This window comes from Eucalyptus grandis, chromosome 5, assembly GCF_016545825.1.
Source record: "Eucalyptus grandis isolate ANBG69807.140 chromosome 5, ASM1654582v1, whole genome shotgun sequence".
Lineage (NCBI taxonomy): Eukaryota > Viridiplantae > Streptophyta > Magnoliopsida > Myrtales > Myrtaceae > Eucalyptus > Eucalyptus grandis.
In genome coordinates this window covers 32974371-32989130 of record NC_052616.1, presented here as the reverse complement: position 1 = coordinate 32989130, position 14760 = coordinate 32974371, and the positions used below count along the sequence as shown (strand labels likewise).

The window sequence follows — 14760 nt, the reverse complement described above, 5'->3', positions numbered from 1 at the left end:
TTGTAAATTTACGTTACCGTACAATGCTCAGAAGAGATCAATTGATTGACATGTTGGATTGTGATTAAATTTATTAGCACTTGAATCATGATGCTTCCTCTAAATAAATTAATTGATATTACGCTTGCATAAAGTGGTGAGTAGGTCTCCTATTTTAGACATTGAGTTTTCATTTACGGTGCCCATACTCACTCTAAAATATTTTATAAATTGGTGAACTTTGGAGTTCAAGGACATTTAAAATTAGCGATTCTGAAATTTTTTTTTTGAGAACTAGATCATAATGGCCTGACAAAAGTAGGAGTTTATATTTTGTGGTTAGAGTTTTAATTATGTATAGCCTAAAAAAATTGTACGTCACTTTATATTTTTAATTCATTCGAGATTCAATTTATATAATCACAACTACCACAATATCAACTTACTTTGTTCTCATCTTAATCACAATGAAAATTCCTTTTCTTGCAAGAGTTGGCCATAGGAAATCAAGAGTTGGCATGTGACGTGGTGGACTTGAGGTATAGTGGGGTCAATACAATCAAACGTGCAATTCGGGGGCTAACGTCTTCTCGTTTTGTCCGTTTCTGCCATCCTCATTTTCTGACCAACCTCAACTTAAACCCTACGAGTACAAGGAAGAAAAGCCTGTCCCTCCGTGGAAATTCGCAGGATTCTGTCGGTCCGGCGTTGCAAGAATCTCTCCATTCTGCAGTTTCCCAAGATCGCCTCGAACCAACCACACGAATCGGCTCGGGTCGTTGCCGGGTCTCGACCTCTCTCGCTTGGGAAGGTAAAAATTGGATCGAATTACCGGGCCTGATGATCGTCCCCGCCTCTTGCATTCTTGCGTTGCGCGATCCCTCCTGACGTTTTCTTGATTCTGTGTGACTGAGAGGGGGTGTTTTCCAGTTTGTGCTGTACAGGCAATATGGCTCCTGCAATGAAAATTGTGTTCGGGCTGCTGACGTTCGTCACTGTAGGGATGATCATCGGTACGTAAAGGTTTCCGATTGACGGTGATATCCTGCTTTTGCGGTCATTTGGGTTATGCTTTTCCAACCAAAAAAAGAAAAGAAAAAAGAACTGGGAAGTGCCATTATTTGCCAGGGATTCATTTTATTGATCGTTTCTTGAAATAGTGTTGGCCGTGAATAATCACTTTTGCATATAGTACTGGAGTTCTTGTCTTTGAGACCGATCGGTTTGAAGCCAGATCTTGATTCACGTGGATCTGAGCTTTGTTGATTTATTGCGATCGGACCATTAGGGGGCATTGTTTATTAACTTCTTATATATTTTGGTAGCTGATCGAGGTCTGACTGTAGACGGCCATTCTTGACTTCCCTTTATAAAATCTGCACCTAATAATCTTTCAACTCTGGCTTGCTTTTGGGGGGAGTGCAGGTGCTTTTCTTCAGTTAGCATTCATTCGACGGCTGGAAGACTCATATGGTACACATAATATTTCTCGATTTTATACATGTTGATTTGCATCAGAGCATTTTCACTAGTGATCTATTCCTGAGTTCTTATTGTGCTTATACATTTCACGCGTTTAGTTTCTTACGCAAGAGGGTGGTTGATTGGTTCAGTACATGAACAAGTTACAGAAATATGGGAACTCAAAGTGTTGCACTTACTGTTGAGAATACTTTTAAGTTTGACAATGATTGCATTGTTGGTTCTTGTCTTGGTATTTGCCGGTTCATGTTTTGCTCTTTTTGCCTGAAGTTTGGTTAGGCCTAGAACCTATTAGAGCTTAACAGGCAAGATTTGCTGGAATTTTGCTCCAAAAGTTTAATTTAGCTCTGTCAGTTCTTCATGTCTCTTTACATATGCAGCTAGAATTTGAGGTCTTGAATTTAACTGTAATTGTGCACGTCAATTTCAAGGACAGTTTCAGAGTCAGTTCTTATGGACTAATTAGTTGGGAGCTACGAGGAGTGATGGGCCATACTAGGTTTCGTTCCCTGCTTATTTTGTTTATTTTTTTATGCATTTTGAATATAGTTTGGTGTGGTCTCTAGAAACTGTAAAGCTGTCTCTGACTTTAGTCTCTTATAAGTTTCTTGTGCCTTCTTTTCCCTTTAAAGTTGTTAGTTTTTCTATTATCCTTGCTAACAAATGAATAGTTCCATATGTTACATGTCTAGCATAAACAATAGACGCTTTGTCCTGTAATTGAGCTCTTTCTTGGGTTTTTTGAGCTCTTTTTGAAAATGGGTTTGTACCCCTCTTGGTGTCCTGTAGTTGACTTTCTTTTACTTATTAATAAAAGGAATTGTCATATTGGTTGTATTTATTAATAAAAGGAATAGTCATATTGGTGATAAGTACAACCTGTAATTTCACTTGTATACCTTAAAGTAGACTCTGGATTTCAAGATGCATATTGGGGTTGATCTATAAATAGGTGGACATCATATTAAGGTCTGAACTGGAAGACATAAACTCTGACTTGGATATGATTGATGGTAGAATATTCTTTATTCGATTGTAGGTTGTCATTCCCTTGTTCATGTGGGTCTGTGAGGGTTGGCAAAGAGGGGTTGTGTGGGGGCAAGTGGGTTGTTAAAGAATCATATCAGACTTCTAAAGCATTGTTATTCACAGGCACGAAGTTTCCATCTTTTAAAGGATCTCGCAAAATTCAGCAAGATGGCTATCTTAAGTTACCTGGAGGTATGTATTTAAGCTTGAATCCCTTTGAAGATTACAGGTTCACGTTATTAACTTGTTCATACCTTGTCTTTCATTGTAAAGGCATTGTCAGATAGTGGTTTTATTTGTGGATGAGCTATTATGTGGTCTTGAGCTCATTAAGGATGATCTGTGATAACTAATCACATCCTTTATTTGTTTCCCTTTTATTAATGGTAGTTATAATGAATATAACGATAGAGGTCCTGCACAGGGTTGCATCTTCTGGACTACATTGTCCAGGACAAAATTAGGCTTTCTGATAAGATTGTCTGTTGCCTGTATTGATTGATGGAAGTATCCAAACTTATGCCATTGTCTGTTCTTTTTCCCCCCAAAAGAATGGAAGTTGTTTTGTAATGCTTCTCTAGAGTTTAAAATTTGCTGTATGCATAGTCTCATTGTATCAAAATTTCTCCTGATGTATGTGAATGGTATTTTGTTTTGTTCTAATCAATATTCATTTATCAGAGAAAGATTGATATTTTCCCTGTCACTAGTCTATACTAAAGGGCTTGCTGAATGAGATTTTTATCCTGATGAATTGAATGTAAGCTGGTTGAGCTTCTTGTTATGGTTGGTGGTGAAAGAAGATTTACCATGCTTAGCAGAAAAAAAGAAAGAATAGTTAGTATGCCAATGTTGGAAGAAGATTGCATTGCCTTCATGCAAGATCACCTACTGATAGAGCAATTTGTCCCAAATTCTGGATTCTTGACTTCTTCTAGTTTTTCTTTTTCTATTAACCCGAAATTTTATTTTAAATCTCATGACTAGATAAGATTGTAACTTGGTCAACAAAGAACTCAAATAATTTTGACATGAGATTAAGGCTCCATTTGTTTCATGGAAAATGTGATACTTTGGGAAATTTTTTACCATGAAGTCATTTTTTAGGAAAAGGATTATCTTTTGGTGTTTGGCTAAACTCATGAAAATGATGGTCAAATTATTTTCATCCATTTTGAATGAAAATATTTTACCTTTATAAGGGGAATTTCAGCTCTACCGGTGATCTAAATTCTAAAGAGCTATTTCATTAATTTGAGCACAATCTCATCATAACAATTTATTTATGAAATGAAATATCTCTTTCAATTGTAAATAAACCATTTTTTCTCTTATAATTAGAATAACTGTGGTCTTTCTTGAATAATTGACTCATGTGAAAGAGAGGAGACACATCTAAATTTATAGTAATTGTCAGTAATAAAATAACTGATGCGGTGATGCTGGTGAAAATTTCAAGTCCAATATCTCTGAGAATCTTTCACAAACACAAAAAAATGAACATGTTTTCCCAAATATCATTTTGTGTGAAACAAGCGGAGCCTAAGAATATTCTTTTCCCCTTTTCCCTTTACACCAATAAAAACATTACTTATACAATGGGATATCAAATTCTATATAGCTCTCATTCCTCTGAAAAGTAAGCCTAAAAATCTGATGGAGAACAATGGCAACAACCTTTGAAGACTTAGAAAAGCCATGCATGATGAAGATATGTTGTTTATATTCTTTGATAAATTAGGAATTTTCATATAGTGTTTGGAGTCTATTATATTTGGAATTGGATTTAATGTTTCCTTTTCCTAGTTGGCGGTGAATATGTATTTGTAGTTTTATTAGAATATTTAAGTTTCATATTTTGACTTGGAGTATTCTTGGCACTTTAGAAAGTCTGGATACATTATTTTGATAGATTTGATGATTGTTTGAATTGGCAATTCTTTGCTTTCGAATTGTGTGATACAAGTCTTCTCTTAGGTGTGATGCTATAAAAACCCTCTATGTGATGCTTAGGAACCTTTGTTTGTGATGAAGCCTAAAGATTTATTTCTTGTTGTGGACTCGTTGTCCTATATCAAAATCTCTCAGTCAAACTTTTTTGCTTTGTTTTGGCAAGTCTGTATAAGGTATATTACAGAAGCTGCATGACGAGATATTTTTTCCTCATTGTCTTTTTAGTTTAACTAAGGCCAAATTGTTTTGGCATTTTTCCAGGCATTTCATTATGGAATGATAAAGAAGCTGAAACCTTGCGCCTTGGTTATGTAAGTAGAGACTTTATTTGGTATTTGTTATTATCATATGCAACTAGTGGAAAGCCCTTGCTTGTTATATTCTGCATACAACCTTTTCCTTTATAGGTGACTCCCATTTCATTGACTGAATGTACACATTAGGCTTTGCAGTTGGGTGGACAAAAATGTTCAGAGTTTTTCCCTTTCCTAAATTACTGGCCTAGAGTCTTCAAAGTGATGGCGTAGGTTTTTTAACTTTATTGTCTTTAGAAACATGTCAGTTGTAGAGTCACTCTTGTCCTTCTCATTTTTGCAATTAACACCTCAACCTTTTGAGTGGTTGAAAATCATCTCTAAGACCATTTGGCCACACAAAATGGCTTGTTTTAATAGTCTTCTCCTTTTGTGTGGCATCATTCTTAGTCTATCTATAGCACTTCAAAGGTGTTTTTTTTCCCCATTTTTAGAAATGTATCCAGTTATTCAGGTGTTTGAATGCTTTTGGTGGTGATTTAATCTCAATAATCAAAATCTTGGAGCGCTTTGCCTAATGTGCTGATTTTGTACAACATAATAATAGATTGTTTGAGGGTAAAGAAGCTTCCATTGCTATTATTTTGTACTATTTCAGCTGTCTTTGGTCAATGGGCTCAAATTTTGCCTAGTCTTAGTGTTGTAATAATTTCTATTTGCCCTTTTGTTCCTTGGCTATTGCACATCTCTCACATACTAGAATCTTCTTTTCTCAAGGAAATAAAAATGAATGTTTAATAATAAGCAGTGCATTAAAAAATTGATTGGCTTTTGAGCTGCTTTAACAATGTATCGATATAGAAGTGTCTATTATCTCTCATATTCCACTGTTATAAATTGAAGTCACTTGATTCTTATTGATATATCAATTTAATCAAGTTCTCAGCATTCGTCTCTCATGAGTAAAGTGAATTATTAGACGAAACTAATGCAGGAGGACAACACTTTGGTACAAGCCCATTGCATCTCAGGGAAACTTAGTTAATAATGATGTCCCATTTATTATACATTATTTGGTGGTGACCTCATGTAACTTTCCTTGAAATTACATGATCCTTGATGACATCATTTAGTGGCAATTGGTCTGTGTTATAAAATTAGCATCTTGTGTATTCATAGTTGTACCTTATTTTGTAGTGTGGACAAACACTTCTGATGCATAATTGAGTGAACCTCGCCGTGAAATCAAAACTAGCTTGAAGTTGATGTGTTTTCTTTCTAAGGGATGCTTTTGTTCTTGAAATTAACCTTTTGGTGCTTCTTTTCAAGTATGGTGTTGTCACAAGGTTACATATTTGTTGATCACAGTTAATTTTGGTAGATAATCTTGTGTCAAATGGATTTGCAATAAAAATGAAAGAATGGTGGTCCGATGGCATTAATACTTATATACCAGTTGTTAAGATCTTTCCTTTTGGGGTGGAAGGTAGATGACCTGTTTCTTGAATTGGTTTTACAATCAATTTCAATATCCAACCAAGTATTCAAAGATCAATTGAGGAAGTACCCAACAGGAAGCTCTTTTTGGAGCTAACATCAACTTATATGTATGAAAGAATGTTGTTTTTGAAATGATTGCTGGATTCACATGTGCAACTTCGATGTTTTAAAATTATTCAAAGATTATTGGTAGTAAGTTCCTGAGGTTAGTAGAGAACAGATGGTTGGCTGTATATATTTACAATTGTGACAGGTTGGTAGTGTGTCACCACAGATTTGAGTGAAGGAAGCTTTTCGCCACAGCGCCTCTTTTTCTGTGTTTGGAAGAGAATACTTGTTGATTTTATTTAATCTTCCTGTGATAAACAAGCCTCATATGATCTTGTCATTTAGCTTGGGATAGCTGTTTTATTTCATCCTTCCATCAATCATTTAGATCCACTTTATGTGCCAATGTCAGAGGTTGCTTGCTACTGGCTCACTCTTTTACATCATCAGTCTGTCAGGGGTTCATTGTTTGTGTCCCGGAGTAGCCCTAGGTGATGTCTTATGTGTTTATACTTCTTGGGCATGCTACCTGCTCAAGTTAAGATTGTTCTGGTTTCAAGCATGCTAGATTGGCTTAAACTCTTATCCACTGATGAAAATAGTGGATCATTATTCAGGCTTTCATCTTTTTGATCAATATCCTTGGAGGGCTCTTGTTTTCCTGCTAACGGTGTTATGCCAACTAGTCTTGCGATTTTGTTATGTAGTCACACCTTATTACCAAATTTTAAAGTCAGTTCTATAGACTTTTATTAACATAAGAAGAGTAGTATAAAAGTCTAATCTTCATTGTGAAACATACTTTGCACACATAAAAGTAAAAGAACTGTGTTTAGCCACAGAAAGTCATCTATATTTGCATCCCTCGCTGCTATTGTGCCCTATGTTGTGTCACACCATCTAAAATTTTCATAAATCTTGACATTTGTAATTTTGGAAATGTAGCCCTTTTAATGTACCAATTAACTTTGTTGTTATATCATATTTTTGGTGGTAGATCTTCTAAGGTTTTTTATGAATATATTTCTTGTTGTAGGTCAAACCTGAGATCATTAGTTGGTCACCCCGAATCATTGTACTACACAACTTTTTAAGCATGGAGGTATGTCTATCATCACATATACTACTGCATTAACCAATTTTCCATCTGTTAATTTGTGGGCAGTTGTAAAAGTGCATTAGTCGGATTAACTGACCTTAAAGTACATCTTAATCAAGCAAAAGGTTGAAGATTCCATTTTATGGGCAACCCTTGTTATCATTAGAAATGTTGTGTCTTTGAATGCTCCATCCATTGAACCTTGTTGGAAATCCACCTCAAAGATCGTGGTGCTTTTGCATATTATATGGTGATTATAGTTCACAACTATTGCCCACCCTGTTTGTTGAACCTATGAAATAGATGAGGTGGAATCTCTCCATTTTAGTTGCTATAAATTACTTTTTTTTTTTCAATGTACTTGTTAGAGAATAATAACTAAGCATCTCGATGTAGACTAATTTTTCATTCAAAGTTTTTGGTTCCAAGATCATATTTGAAGCAGTAAACACGGATAGCTGAAAGGGAACCCACAAACTAAAAGATCGTCCTTTGGAATTCAAGCTAGAGAAAAAAAGTACAACTTGCTTAATAGATGGTATTGCTATAGGTATGCTGAATTGGAGTTTCTCTTGTCCGTGGTATAGGGGAGTGGGGAGGGTAGGGGTGGCTAAAAATGTTGTCCCAACCTATATAACAAGCTTTCAGCCAAGTGGAGCTGGACTACTTCATTCCTACATTTATAGTTTGAAGAGAAACAGGTCAAGTTCTAGTATAGCAAATAAAATGGTTTTGTTCCACTTTGTTATTCATTTGATATCTTATTTCACTAGAAGGTGCATGATCAATTTTTTTTTTTATGATTCTTTAGATAATTCTACTCTCGAGTTAGATGATGTGAAGTGGTGCTTATTTGTATGTGGCTATGACTTTGACCCTACTAAATTCATGAAGTTGGCAAAACTATGCCATCTACTGTAAAGAAGCCTCCTCTAGTTCCAGAGTCAATTCCAACTTTTAGGACTGTGTAGCAACCTTGTTGATTGTAACGAGCTCATATTGATGGTGGTGCTGATGCACACAGTGAAAAGACTTGGACTTGGCAGCATAATGATTGTGGAATATGCTACTTGGACTTGGCAGCATAATGATTGTGGAATATGCTTTCCATTTATTTTTATCTTTCAATTACGTTGTTGCCTGTCTTATTAAGAAAAGAGTAGACTTTGCTGTATTTGTTTCTAAACTAGCTTGAGTATTGATTAATCGAATAGAAACAACACACAAATGATAGAGGCACAATTTTTTTTTTTCATTCAAGTTCCTGCATGAACGTATATAATTGATGACAACAATTGGTCCTTTCCTTCCTAAAGCTTTCATTATATTGTCCATCATCTCTTATTACTTGTCTTGACAATCCCAAACCACATGCCTATAACCATACTGCATACCTAAATGAACCACAACCCAAGGAACTTTATACTTAGTAGGGTTAATAAATGGCGCAAGGAGATTTACTTTGCTACACATGATGAAGTTGAAATTTATTTTTGTTGTTCTTGATCTCATTTCCACCTTCTGTGTGTTTGCTGTCCTATTGTTGTGGCAGTTGTTCTCATGCATTCATTGTCTCCAACCTCGATTAAATTGGATAAACTAATACAGTTTCCATGTCTTGAATGCTTATCAAGTTGTGACAGTTTGTCCTTTGTTAAGTTTGAGTTTGTTGATGGAGACTTGCAGCAATAGCTTAAAAATCTTCTTGGACATAAGATTCGTTTCTTTTTCTGGATAAGGACATATATGATGCTTGTTAATATCTGCAGTTTGGCTTGAACAAGCTGTTGTAACACAGAGAATCTTCTTGTCCCCCCTTTTTTGGTCTAAGATGACTACTGTTTATCCTGTATAAGAGTTGGAGGCTTGTCTTTAGAACATTGGCTATATGATGTTTATTTAGTTTCCAAGGAAAACAAGGTGGAGCACAGCAGCCTTACCATAATTCTGTGAAATAATTTTGGAGGAGTATGAAGTTATCAACAATATCTTCTTTCATGACAATGAATGGATGAACAGTTGGCTCAACTGCTTTTATAGATCTTTTAACAAATTTCTTGAATTATTGTCTAACAATTATTAGAAGGATAATACATAGTTTATCAATGCTGTATCATTTTGTGATAATAGTGTCATAATTTTTCTTGTGCATTTTAAAATGCTACAAAAGTTAGCTACTTGGGAGAATAGCAAAGATTTGTTTGCTATTAAAATCTGAGGATGCACTCTACTGATGACTACAGCTGGTTAACTGGAATTTTGTTTATGTTGCAGGAATGTGACTATCTCAGAGGCATTGCCCGTCCGAGGCTTCAGGTTTCTACAGTGGTGGATGCAAAAACAGGGAAGGTGTGCTCTTTTTCTTCTTTCTAGATTTGATATTTCATTGTTTTATCTTAAATTGTGCCTAAAAATCTCAATCGGATGATATTGAGTTTCTAGTGTGAACTTTTCTGTAACTTTTGACCAGGGAATCAGGAGTGAAGTTAGGACAAGCTCTGGTATGTTTCTGAATCATGCAGAGAGGAGATATCCTATGGTGCAGGTTAGTTCAGGATCATGATTCTATTCTTTGAACCTGGAAATGGTGCCTGTATTTACGAATACAACTAAGTGACCTCCAGTGCAATTTGCCTTCTTTGTTATGGGCCTGTGGAGAATTTTCTCAAGACGAAGCTTTCAATACCATTTCTTTAACAAATTCAGGCAATTGAAAAGCGCATCTCTGTCTATGCTCAAGTTCCTATAGAGAATGGGGAGCTCATCCAAGTCTTAAGGTAGGAACGTTCTCCTGTAAGCTGTTGCTCCTGAGCAGAAGACTAATATGTTTCATTATCCAAGCTAACATCTCCAGAAGCACAGGTATGAAAAGAATCAGTATTACAAGCCACACCATGATTACTTCTCTGACACTGTAAGTCCACCTAGTCTCTTTCGGCTGTTGTACTTTCTTTTGCTTCGTGTTGCACTATTATCTTGTTGTATAAAGACAGTTGCCTATATATGAAACTGAAATATATTTTATTTGCCCCTTTTGTAGTTCAACTTGCAGCGTGGTGGTCAGCGAGTTGCCACAATGCTTATGTATTTGAGTGACAATGTGGAGGGAGGAGAAACTTTTTTTCCTATGGTAAGTATTTTTTCACTTTGATTCTTAATTTCCATCTCCAACTATGTTTTTCTTTTGCTGGATGTATCTTCTCTTCACTACTAAATGGATATCAGAGTTTGGTCCTTTGGAAGGGTGGATACTGACCATGTCACTTTAGGGTGACAGTACAACTCAGAAACTCACTTCATGAATGCTTCAATATATGTCAAGGATGTTCCTACTGCCACAATGAGCAATTTATTTGGACACTGTCAGTGTCTGTCCTGTTGGTGTCATCATTTGGATTTAGATTGATATATTGCCTCAGTAAGTTGCTTCTCATAAATATAATTGACAGAGCACTGACCTAAAAATGGGCCAACTCTTGGATGAATAAATTAAATTGATACATAGCACCTGAATCAGTAATTTCATGAGGTTCAGTTTAGATCCAACAAATTTCATTCAGGTCATAAAACGATGCTACGGGTATCTTGTTTCTGTAAATGCTTGAATAACTGGAACTTTCAAATGTTCTTGTGGCCACCAATTATATATGTATTAACTTGTGTTTTAAAGGATACGGTTACTGCCTGAAAGCTCCCATTTGTCTTAAGTACTTTTGTAACTCAGTCATTTTAGTTCCAGTTTCTTATGAGGGCAAGTAAATCTTTTTTTTTTTTTTTCTTGATCATGGGTTGAACACAAATGACCTTCAGAAACTCTTCTTTTAATAAGAAATATGCATTTCTTAATGTCTGCGTTATTTCTTAATTAATTTTTCTATGCATTATACATGTATTTATTTCGATTTTGAAGCATATAATGATCAAAATTCCGATATCAAATTGGAATGATGTTGATCGTGTGGACAACACAATAGTGTGGAGGATCAGATTCTCTTCTGTAACGTTGGCTTGCAATATGGAGCTGCCTTATGGGGAGGGTGAGGGTTGAGGCCTTCTAGGACTTTCACTTCTTAATCTGTACTGTCTAGGTTGATCAATCTCTGTAGTGATTTGCAGAATTCACTGCCCTATTTGCCCCAAATTTAGTTGAGCGTTTGAGAGGAGTCTGTACAAGTGCTGTACTTCTGTGATTTTGTTTGCCTAATTTTTTGGATCCTTCCCTGTCTGATGCTCTTTTTACACTTACTGCTATGATTGAAATTTGGCACTCCATGGTGCCTACTTTGGTTTGCTACATACTCACCGTGGTTTTCGACAAGCTTTGGATCAAATTCGTAATGGACATTGCTTTTCTCTTCATGGGCTAGCACTTTCTTAATTTTACATTGATGCATGTGATGTGGCCAGCATTGACCGAGAAATTGGCATCGAATGCTCTTGAATTTTGTCATTTGCTGCTATCTATTATCTCTGTATTAGAAGCTGATTCTTTCTTTGACTCGGTGTTTGCATTGATAGGCTGGAACAGGTGAATGTAGCTGTGGTGGAAAGATGGTCAAGGGCTTATCAGTAAAGCCACTGAAAGGAGATGCAGTGCTCTTCTGGAGCATGGTTCGTCTCACTTTATTTATTAGAGTTGGGCATTTCTTGTTTACATAGATATTATGCATCAGGGCACACATTAGAGTGCCTATTTATTAATGGAAAATCGCTAAGCAATCATTCATACAAGCATTACCTAGACGGGGAAGTTGGGTCTTGTTTGGTGGGTCCAGGGACTACAGTGCAGTGGAAACCTCTGGTCCTCATCCAAGTTCATCAAGTTGCTTTAGTACACCAAGTTTTTGGGGGCCTTGCATGTGTATCTGAGTAGTCATATTCATTCAGGATCTTAGTGACAAGAGAGATGACTGAAGATTGCATTGCTTGTGGATTGATTTAGGAATGTAGCATTAGGAATGCTAAGTTTTAGGACACAGTTACTCTTAGTGTAAGGAGGAGACTTCGATTTATAGTCGTAAGTTGCGAGAGAGATAATCAAGATGAGTGGATGAGATGTTAGATTAACCAAAGCAGCAATTTTTTCCTTTAAATTCCCCCGAGTCCAAGTTTGATTCTGGTTATTCTATTTTCATTTCATGTCCCATGTGATTGGCATTACAATTTCTTCATTTTGATATTGGCTTTATCTTCATTTCTTTTCAGGGACTAGACGGTCAATCGGATCCAAAGAGCATACATGGAGGATGCGAGGTTCTAGCTGGCGAGAAATGGTCAGCTACTAAGTGGATGAGGCAAAAAGTTACCTCCTAATTTGATTTCTGAGTTATTAGATTACACGGGGGGTGGATTTTCTTGCACATTCGTCACCCCGATAGAAGCATCATAAATTAACATAATAGGAATGGAGTTTCATTTAGATGACAGATATGAAATAGACAGAGCGAGGATAATATAGCGATGAAGTGTTCTAAAGGTGGCAAAATGGATCGTGGAACCCTATTTTTTGAACTTAATTCTTTTTGTTCCATGGAATATGGGTCGTGTCGGGTCATCCTAATTTTTCCCTCTGCTAAGCCGTCTGCTGGTACTGTATCAGAGTGCTGTAACCCGAGTACCCGAATCTTTCGTTGGCCAGGAACCGTATGAAAGAGCCTAATTTTTCCATATTGAATCAGTTAATCTTCTATCTGATCACATAACTTGCTTGTTCCGTATTTGCCGGTGACAAATGCATGCTGGCCTAGGTTGCACCAGCACCGACACGGACATGCGACATGACATGGCACAATACGCCGACACGTTATTTTTCAAAAGTAGAGAATTTTGACACATTATATATTAAATGAATATTTTATATATAAATGCATAAATAACTAAATAATAATAAAGGTTAATACCCTGAAAAATCTCAAACTGGTACATTTGTGACAAATTTACTCAAAATTATTTTTTTGATCATCAAAAACCCTAAACTGGTATATCTTTTACCCTATGTTAGTTTTCGTTAAATTTTATTATCAAATTATTAAGTTAAATGACACGTGATAGTTAATCGGTATACCAATTTAGAATTTTACGTTTCGTTTGTCACAGTTTACAATTTTTATGATTTTTTTGTGGTATTAATCCATTTTAGCATAGGGTATATTTGTTACAAATTTACCAGTTTAGGATTTTTTGCAGTTGAATAAATTAGTTTGTGGAAATTTGTCATAAATGTACAAGTTTATGGTTTTTTATAGTCAGTTGAGGTAAATTTGTCACAAGTTTACCAGTTTTGGGTTTTTCATGGTAAAAAAAATAGTTTGGGGTAAATTTGTCACAAGTGTACCAGTTTAGGGTTTTTTAGGATATTAATCTTAATAATAATATACTAAAAAAATTAATCATATATTTGTTAATATCATTCATTGTTTTAATTTGACAAATTCAACTACATTTTATTGTAATAATCCATAAAACTTGGAGGAAAAAACAAGTAATCCACGTTTCACTATTAAATTTAAATTTACCAATAAAAAAAAAAACAATCAACATTCCATCATCAAATATAATAAAAAGTTATTCATCCACATTATCTATTTCTTTTAAAATAAAACAGGCTCCATCTCCGGCTTATCAAGTGAAAAATTTACAACTTCAAGCACCCCAACATCTTCAAACAAGTATTGGAAATTTGTTTTAGCTTTTATTATTATTATTTTTTCATATAATTATATTTAGACTCCAGAAGTTTTGGAAATTTATAAAAATAATCCCATGCGTGTCGGAGTCATGTGTCGGAATTTCCGACTCGCGTGTCAAAGGCAGTTGACCGCATGTCGAATACGTGTCGGAGTATTGGACACGACACGAAGGGTCTCGGAGAGTATCCGTGCAACCTAGATGCTGGCATGGCTTCTTGAGGCGTGGAGAGTTGGGAAGCATTGTTGACGACAGCGGTTGACGGCGTTTTTGCGTAATTGTTTAGTGCAATTACAGAAGAAACGAGGGATGCAGTGTCACTTTAAAGTGAAAATGGTGATATGAAACCAACCAATACATGTTAAAGTGATCATTTGTAAACTTAAGATGTATGTTGTTAGTAGTAACATATAAGATAGATGTTTGAATCTAATTATAAAATTAAAACTTCGAAAGCGTATATCAAAATGTTGAGATATTAAAAACAGGAGATAAGTGCTTTTAAAGTTCTAAGACTTGTAACGAAAATAAAATCGAGTCTTAAAACTCTTCAATTGTGCAATCAAATTTTAAAGTTTAGCCAAAAGGTGCAAATCTAAAACTTTTGTTAGTTTAGTCCAATCTTAGTATGGAGAATACCTCGTAGCTTTTTTTTTTTTTATAGATAATGTGGTGCTATTTAGGGATAACCGATTCAAGGAGGGCAATTTCTAGACCTGGAATTTACTT

General features: G+C 35.5%; 1 protein-coding gene across 1 annotated transcript; it reads left to right on the top strand.

Annotated features, from left to right (window-relative positions):
* The first annotated feature begins 580 nt into the window (after positions 1-580).
* LOC104444815 (prolyl 4-hydroxylase 1) lies at positions 581-13018 on the top strand. Its single transcript, XM_010058571.3, has 13 exons — positions 581-790; positions 910-992; positions 1405-1452; positions 2614-2682; positions 4705-4754; positions 7282-7347; positions 9619-9693; positions 9815-9889; positions 10051-10121; positions 10207-10258; positions 10385-10474; positions 11863-11955; positions 12550-13018. The coding sequence occupies exons 2-13, from the start codon at positions 929-931 to the stop codon at positions 12655-12657; spliced, it is 861 nt and encodes a 286-aa protein (XP_010056873.1). The 5' UTR covers positions 581-790; positions 910-928; the 3' UTR covers positions 12658-13018.
* The last annotated feature ends 1742 nt before the right edge of the window (positions 13019-14760 follow it).

Bases quoted from the DNA above. Each gene is read 5' to 3' on its own strand.
- LOC104444815 (XM_010058571.3), top strand. From the start codon at position 929: ATGGCTCCTGCAATGAAAATTGTGTTCGGGCTGCTGACGTTCGTCACT. The intron at 4,755-7,281 runs GTAAGTAGAGAC...TTCTTGTTGTAG, and splicing joins AAACCTTGCGCCTTGGTTAT to GTCAAACCTGAGATCATTAG. The intron at 11,956-12,549 runs GTTCGTCTCACT...ATTTCTTTTCAG, and splicing joins CAGTGCTCTTCTGGAGCATG to GGACTAGACGGTCAATCGGA.